The 8,833-nt window shown below is 33.0% G+C and overlaps 1 protein-coding gene across 4 annotated transcripts in view; it reads right to left on the reverse strand.

The window, feature by feature from the left end:
* LOC107725857 (TRAF2 and NCK-interacting protein kinase-like) overlaps nucleotides 1–8,833 on the reverse strand; it is a 68,883-nt gene that overhangs the window by 29,845 nt on the left and 30,205 nt on the right. For all 4 annotated transcript variants that reach the window (XR_001638171.1, XR_001638170.1, XR_001638169.1 and 1 more), the window contains exons 4-12: nucleotides 6,614–6,739; nucleotides 4,137–4,247; nucleotides 3,921–4,011; nucleotides 2,272–2,402; nucleotides 2,111–2,165; nucleotides 1,944–2,022; nucleotides 1,680–1,855; nucleotides 648–714; nucleotides 358–556 (exon numbers count right to left, since the gene is read on the reverse strand). Coding sequence is in view for 1 of the 4 variants with exons in the window: in XM_016535258.1 (XP_016390744.1) it covers nucleotides 358–556; nucleotides 648–714; nucleotides 1,680–1,855; nucleotides 1,944–2,022; nucleotides 2,111–2,165; nucleotides 2,272–2,402; nucleotides 3,921–4,011; nucleotides 4,137–4,247; nucleotides 6,614–6,739 (1,035 nt within the window). In the remaining 3 variants the exon portion in view is untranslated. The remainder of the gene's footprint in view (nucleotides 1–357; nucleotides 557–647; nucleotides 715–1,679; nucleotides 1,856–1,943; nucleotides 2,023–2,110; nucleotides 2,166–2,271; nucleotides 2,403–3,920; nucleotides 4,012–4,136; nucleotides 4,248–6,613; nucleotides 6,740–8,833) is intronic.

Here is an 8,833-nt window from a genome sequence, read left to right on the forward strand (position 1 = left end):
ATAATTATTTATAAAAACATATAAATTAAAACAACATTATAAATAAAGTAAATTAAATATTAGATTAAATATTTAGCTTAGAAGGTATTAAAATAAAATGAAATGTGCTTTAAATAATATAATATAAATATAAAATACATTAAAATAAAATGTGCTTTAAATAATATAAAAAAATATGAAATATAATAAATGTTAAACAACATATAAATCAATACAAAATACAAAATATTATATAATTATATTTAGATTAAAAATGTAGCTTTAAAGATATTAATACACCACTGTAGTGCAGAAGATTTCAGAAACATTGCTGCAAATCCACGGTCTTTAAACGGTTTCTCGTCCGTCTCCTCTTACCTCCTCTAGTCTCCTCCTTTGCTCCTTCTGCTCCTCAATGCGCTTCTGCCTCTCTGCCAGTAGTTGGCGCTTGTGTTCCTCATTCTGTTGCTGTTCTAGCTGTTGTCTCCTCAGGGCTTCGGAGCGCTCCTTATTGGCCAACTGTAGACGCAGGAAGTCCCGCCTCAGGGTCGATTCCCCAGGGATGTTTATGATAGAGCTGTAAGGAAGATGTTAAATCATCTTGAAGTCAATCAGGTCTCCACTATACCCACATGCATGTGTGTGTGAGCGGAAAAAGGTCTATGTACCTCGGCTCTCCTATGTCTCGCTCTTCCTCCTCCTCTTCACTTCCACTGTACTCATATTCTGTCTCGTCTGAAAACACACAGCATTGTAAGATGTAGGTTTTTAGATTAAAGACCGATTCAGATAAGGACTGTTGAGACATAACAACAATTGATAAAAATTTGCAAGAAAAATATTAAGTTATTTTTTTGAAAGTTATTAAATAGTAGTCAACTCTTACTAAAAACAATAATCAATGAATAATTAAATTTATTTTGATAATAAATAAAACAAAATACATTTCAAAAATAAAAATAAAATACATAATAAAATAATAATTTTCCCTGTTATTTCTATTTTTCACCAATATTCACCCTTTTCTAATTTAAAAAAATCTCATGGCAAATTCCTATTCATCAACAAATACACTGTTACAATTATTATTTTTATTCAAATATTCATTAATATTGTGTTTTCAATAATTACTATTTGGTTATCATTGCTATCAATCAAAACAATAAATAATAAACAAATAAACAATACATAATTTAATTAATTAATAATTAATTTAGACAATGAATAAAATAAAATACATTAAAAAGGTAAAAATAAAATAAAATACATAATAAAATAAAATAAATAAAATACATATTAAATTATTATTTTTTTTTTTAAATAGAATAGATTAAAGACAGATTCAGATAAGGAATGTTGTGACAGCAACATGAAAATCATTGATAAAAATTTGCATGAAAAGTTTTTTTTTTAAAGTTACAAAATAGTAGTCAACTCTTACTAAAAATAATATTCAATAAATAATTTAATTAATTTATTAATGTATTTATTTATTTTGAAAATAAATAAAATAAAATAAAGAATAAAAAATATATAATAAAATACATGACAAAAAAAGATAAATAAAAAAATGTTTAATAGCATAACCGACCAAAAGTCAAGTTTATTGCGATTCATTGGATGGCAGGCACGCTACAAATAATGTTTGGCGAAGTTTTGTTTACGCATCAACAGAAAACAGCATAAACTAAAAAACTCACCCCTCTCTCCTCTTTTCTTTTTGGTCCGGTCAATGTGGTCTTTGAGCTGGATTCGGACCTGTCTCTCGTTGGGAAGGTCTTTGATGAAGGGATGTTTCATGAGCTGTTCAGTACTGGGTCTCTGGTTGTGATTCTTCACTAAACAGCTCTCAATGAATGACTGGAACTTTTTAGACCTACAGAGAACAACAAACTGATTATTTCCCCTATTTTGAATCAGTTGTAGATTAGTGCATATTTTATACAATGAGAGGTTTGACTCACCACTTCTTGGACTTGAGACGAGGCGCTGGGTTTCTGGGTATGAGGAAAAGTGCTCGCATAGGATGCATATCGCACAGCGCTGAGAAAACAGACAGGTGTTTGTGTTTAGCAATCCCCGTGTTCATATAAAATACATTTCACATCATACTGCATTGTGCTGGACTTACGAGGGGCTCCTTCTGCCATCTCAATAGCCGTAATTCCCAGAGACCACAGATCACTCTGTAACAAAATGGTGCTTTTAGGATCTCTGCCTGAAGCCAAACAAGACCCTCACACAAAAGCAATCAGGTGTTGTAAAAGCGTAATTAAGAATCGCTTGAAGTACCTTGAAGTCATATGTGGCGTCTGGGTTCTCATCACAGGCTATGACCTCTGGAGCCATCCAATATGGAGTGCCAATAAAAGTGTTCCTCCTACCCACGGTACGGTCCAACTGTGCACTCACACCAAAATCAACTGTTGAAAACACACGCAATCACACACACACACAGGGAAGATTTGGCCTTAATGTGTCTGCGTGCAGTAACGAGAGGAGAGGTCTTTGATGAAGTGCATGCTGCCATCTGCCTCTGTGCCACTCTACCCTCGTCACCGCAGGCAGTGTTGTCATAGCAACCAGCCTGAACTGTCTCCCAAACTCAAACAACTCGATGACAAGCCCTAATAACTCCAGAGGAGGGTCGCAGGTTCCTCAAGACAGACAGAATCAACCAATATAAACACACACAGACACACTCGAACTAGCTTCTTATAATTAAAATGATTTACTGAAAAAGTGATTATCTACACAACAAGTTATGAATAAAACATAGCTAGTTCATATAATATTTTTAAAAAGTACAAACAATGAGGATCCTTAAATGAGGTGACATCAAGATTGAATACACTACCATATAATTTTTTTATTTTTAGAGAAATTAAACCTTTAATACAGCAAGGACACATTAAATTAACTGTTTTCAATAAAAACGGTTTCTTGAGCACCAGATCTGAACACCGTACTAATGGCTGCTAAAAATGTAATCGTATCAAACAGAAATAAATTACATTTTAAAATATATTTAAATAGAAAACAGTTCTTTTAAAATGGCAATAATATTTCTGATCAAATAAATGCAGGCTTGGCAAGCATAAGAGACTTCTTTCAAAAACAATCAAATATTTCTGAACAGTAGTGTGTTTTTGTATAAATAATAAAAAAAGCAACCTAATTTACATTATTATCTCACTCCAAAAATGTCAAATTAGCTTAATCATGCAGAATCAGAGTCAAGCTAATAATTTCATATGTCAATGAGCTTGTGAATATCTTGTGGCAAATTCAGAACAAATGAATGAGTTTCTGATGAATATGTTTTTGAACAGGTTCTTGGAAATTAAACCTTCCTGCACAAACTGATTTATTTAATTAAAATGAACTATTTGATCTGTTTAGGGGTGGGCAATATACCAGTAAACAAGATTAACCTGTAGAAATTTGTCAACCGGTAGATTCTGGACTATCGTCTTTATCGCGGTCATGCACTTAAGTTGTGGTGTGCCGTAGTCACGAAAATGTATCTCTGCACACATTTTTAAGCATTGTGGTTTAAAAACGAGTGATTTTAAGCCGTTTAAATGCAAACAATAGAATCCGCTGCTCATGGAGCATGTAAGTATTTTTGTTGCTTTATTGGCTTTGAATGGTTAAATACACATATGAATGAAAATGCCCAACTTTGCAAGTATCCTCGTAAACAGTCATTTAAGTCTTAAGAAGAGAGAGAAGTGAGAGAAAATCTCTCACCGCTCTTGACTAAATCACTTTTGTAACTTTAATAATAAGAAATGTAATTTACACAGTGAAAGCTATGCAGTGTTTTTGATTAATTTATATACAATGTGTGTAGTATTTATTTATTGTAGTTGTTTTGTCCTGTTGCTTGTAATTAGTTACTTATCTTCAGTGAGCTTGAGTTAGGGGTGTGAACTCACCTAGTTTGACTTCCGCATTTTCCGTGAGCAAAACGTTCTGACCTTTGATATCACGATGAATGACCTTATGTTGATGCAAGTGGGTCAGACCCTATCAAAACCAGATGAAGAAGTTCAACTCAACTGGAGACGGTCAAATGAGGAAACACTCTTCAAAAATAACACTTCTGGAAGCTAATAATGTCTTCTAGTGGCCCACACTACACACATACTCACTCTGAGGATCTCTCTGCAGATGTAGGCCGTCCACTCCTCTTTCAGAGAGTTTCCTTTGGTGTTCTTTATCAGGTCTGTCACTGAACCAGCACCACAAAACTCCATCACCAGCTACAGACACAACACGTCAACAAAATTTGGATAAAACCCAAGAAGCCACATGAATGAGGAAAAATCTCATTTAGTGGAGATCTACATTGGTGCTGTCGCACAAACGTGTGAACGGGACCCGATGTTGAAATGCTGGCTAATAATCAACTCTTTCTTATGCTCATCAGGGCTGCATTTATTTGATCAAAAATACAGAAAAAAAATGTATATTGTGAAATATTGAAGACAAAGCAGCATCATGTGACACTGAAGACTGGAGTAATGGCTGATGAAAATTCAGATTTGATCACAAGAATAAATTATATTTTAAAGTGCATTAAAATAGAAAACATTTTTTAATCAAATAAATGCAGCCTTGATGAGCATAGTAAACTATAAAAAAAAAACATTAAAAATATTACCAAATAAAGAAATTTAAAGGGCTATATATAAATATATATATTCAATAATATTATTTAATATCTCCAAGCAAAATTAAAAAAAATTTCAATTAAGCAAAATTTGAAATAAAAGTTTAAAAAAATAGTTTCTAATTAAAAAATAAATGATCCATATGTCTACAAATGTTCTATTTTTTAGCTACAGCAGCTTACAGTTTAAAGTGGCAGAACCAGTATTTTAATTAGATCCAACATTCGACACTCATACATACATGCAAATTCACACTTTTCAGCTGAAACTAGATCTATGAATGACAACTTGTCCCAGGGCAACTTCATTTTCCCACTTTGAAGAAGTTGAAATGACAATATAGAAGGTTGCAATAAAAAGTATTAGTGGTTTAAAAAAGGGAATTTCATAGTTGTTTCCAGAGAAAGGCCTCCATCTAATAATTCTCTGATTTAACTCAATAAAAATGCCTTGCAGTTTTTTTCCTATAGCCCAACCTTTGCCTTAACATAGAGTTATAGTAAGGAGCAGTGACATGCAAACTTCCAAACCAGCTGTGTTTTTACTTCTTTGGCTTTACCTTTTCTCCCAAGACACTCATAAATAGAGCTCTATTCTCATTAATGGCCCCAGGGGCACAATAAAAGTCAATAAATGTAATTTATGAGCATAATATGATGGTTTTTCTGAAACACTGATTGGTTTTGAATGCTCTCTTGAGCTGGCCCTCAGATGGGTCAAAATATGTTTGGCCTCTGGGACTCTCCAAAGTCACGATTGCTGAGTTGGCAACATTGTTTTTCCTCTAAGGGAAATCCTTCTTACAAAGACGCCCAATGGAGGGTGGTTGTGCTGACCACATGCTCCAGTGCTAGTAAATGTCTTCAGCATGTCACTTATCTTTCTGTTGCTGGGCAAAGAAAGTGACAAAGCTCACCACAGAGGAAATGAGGCTGGCAGTTTGCGTTCAACGCATAGAGATAAAAACAACAAGGCCTAGGCACCTCTGTGCAAAGTGTGAAAATTGCGTTTCTGAGTGACAAATCGGCAGCTGTTGGAAAGTGTTACCTTACCAGTGTTGAGAAAGCTATTTTTGAGGCTGTAGCTTCTTATGTTTAAGCGTATTCCAGGTATTACTGTGTATTGGTGTCTTATTCCAAAGAAAAAATTGATTGTCTTCATAATCTTGAACTTTTCTGATTATGTCACTTAGGCTCCACAGGTTAGATTTGTCACACCCAAATATTTTTCCTCATTAAATATAAGAAAGACCTTGAAAAATTAAAGTAAAACAGTCAGCAAATTATTAAATAGTTACACTATAGTCAAACGTTAGTTTTATGTGGCTGCAAATCTGCATTTGAGATATAACCATAGACTGTATAAAAACATGGACGTAGTGTCCGTGACGTCACCCGTAGGTTTCTGAAGAGCATTTTTGAAGCTCAAAGTGGGCGGAGCCGGCCGTCGCCATCTTGGCAGCGCATCATGCCCTTAATTATGCAGAACTTTAAGGCTTAATATAATTTAAACGGATGAGTTATAAAAAAATTCACCCCCCTCACAGTTGTCATGAAGGGCAAAATTAGCTATATAGACCAAAACCACTTTTTGTACCAGGCTGTAAACATCTTTTTTCTGCTGTAAATTTGGGCATTTTGACATGGGGAGTCTATGGACTCCCTTTTGGAGCCAGTCTCTAGCGGACAGTCGATGAATTGCAGTTTTAGTCACTTCCGTGTTGGTTTCATGAGAGAGACCGGAAGGTTGCCACTTGGATATAAAATGACAAAAAACAATAATATATAGTATGTAACAATATGAAAACAGCTAAACTACTAGCAAGCTACTCAAAAAGTTAGAAACATCACTACTTTTAGCTCCCTGACACTATATTGTATTACACACATTAATAATGAAACATTTACACACTAAAATACCGTGATTCTTTCTGCCTACAACTAATTTAGACTGACCCAGAGCTGGTCATCCATGCCAGGTGGATTCTTCTTGATGAAGGCACCATAGTAGGTGGCGATGTTTCGATGGTGGGAGTATTTTTTTAGCATGTTGATCTCAGCTTTGATCTCCTCCTCCTCATCCTGTCAAATAAAACAGACAACACTTGAGACAGAGCAGGAAAATACCACGTTTCTTTGTCTGTGAGTGAGTCATTGTCAGCTAACTATTCTACAGTGTGATTTACTACTGTACATAATTAACCGTATAAATATTTAATTTATTATACTTAGTAATTCATATCACTGTTATATCACTGTTTGCCACTAGCAACAACAAAATTTGGAGTAAAATTGTTTTCAAACAGGTTTCCTTAAACACTCCATCCATCTGTTATTGGTCAGCCAAACAGATGCCCCGCCCTAAACTAATGCCACTGGTTGAGACTGTTGCTATGTTAGGCTGATTAGAACAAGCAAAAAACAAAGCAATGGTTTGACAGTCCCAGTGAAAAAGAACCAACCTATAAAATGGCATGAATATACCTTTTCATTTTTCTAATGATAAAAGTATTTATTTATTTTTTTAAATAATTTTATTTGTAACAGTTTTTATATAAACATAAAACAAATAAAAGTCTCACAAAATGTATACAAAAAATATACTATACACAAAAAACTCAAAAAAACAAAAAAACAAAAAACAAGAGACCCCCCACGAACAGGCACCAGATACAATGAAAAATATACACCTTAAACAAAGACATACGTAATCAAACATAAACAAAACATTAAAGATGGAGTGAAGGAATAATGATAAAAGTATTTTAACACAAAATCAAAATACCAGGCATTTTTGTCACTTTTACATTTAAATGGGTAATACTGAATTTCTTTAAGTAAATAAAAAATTAAGGTCACACTTTATTTTAAGGTCCAATTCTCACTATTAATAAATCATTAACTATGACTTTTGCCTCAGTAAACAGTAAAGGGAGTTGTTAAGCTAGGTATTGGGTAGGATTAGGGATGTAGAATATGGTCACGTAGAATATGTGCTTTATAAGTACTAATAAGCAGCCAATAAGTTATTAAAAGGGATGCTAATAAGCAATTAGTTAATAGTGAGAATTGATCTCTATACTAAAGTGTTACCAAAATTAAATTAATATTAATTTTAATATACACGATCGTACAAAAATTAGGGGTCAGTAAGATTTTTTTTAACAAATAATATTTTTATTCAGCAAGGATGGAAAAGTGACCTTAAAGGCATTATTTTCTATAAATTTTGTTAATTTAATCTTTCTATACATCAAACCTGAAAAAAAAATTAAATTATGTTTCCTTGAAAAACTACACATTATCAACTACATTGATAATAACAAGAAAAGTTTCTTAATCTCCAAATCAGCATATTAGAATAATTCACAGGAATAAATAACATTTTATAATATATTATAGAAAATAAAAAAACTCTTATTTTAAATTAATAATATTTTACATCACTAATAATATTACTAATACTAACAATTTCTAATGTATGTTTAAACAAATAAATGCAGACTTAATGAGCATTTGAGACTTTCAAATGTATTTATAAAAATCTTAATGTCCCCATGATTTTTGAAAATTAGTGTATTAATATCATTAATATGTTCATATTTTTCTATTAATAACATTAATAAAATATTTTAAAAGTTAACTTTTTCCAATATTTAGCTTTTAATGAAAAAAAAAAAAATTAATAATTAAAATATTTCAAAATGCTTGATGCATTGTCCAGGAATCAGCCATGGAAAATCACAACAAAAGTTAACTAATAATCTGAATATTGAGGGAGTGATGTGTGTCCTAGGCTAGTAATGGCCCTTCAAAGTCTATGGCGGTTATAGCCCTGGTACTTTGTTTCATCCATCCATCCATCTTCCATACCGCTTTATCCTCTGCAATAGGGATGGGAAGATTCCCCCATTCGCTCGGTGCATCGGCATAAAAGTTAACGATGCGATGCATCGGTTTAAAAAGTGTGCATCGGATACAAGTTGGCATTTGTATCGCGATGCATCGTTTCTAACATATTTGCATCAGTAAAAACCGATTTATTTATATATAATTACTAGTGGATGGCCTATACTTTTATTGTTCAGAAAGTGACCAATAATCTGTGACCAATATTTTATATGTAGATTGATATCTCCTCTCTAAACTGTTTCTCAAGCGCGTTCTCTCATCACC

This window comes from Sinocyclocheilus rhinocerous, unplaced genomic scaffold (genome assembly GCF_001515625.1).
Source record: "Sinocyclocheilus rhinocerous isolate Xijiao unplaced genomic scaffold, SAMN03320098_v1.1 scaffold1508, whole genome shotgun sequence".
In the NCBI taxonomy this organism is placed as follows: Eukaryota; Metazoa; Chordata; class Actinopteri; order Cypriniformes; family Cyprinidae; genus Sinocyclocheilus; species Sinocyclocheilus rhinocerous.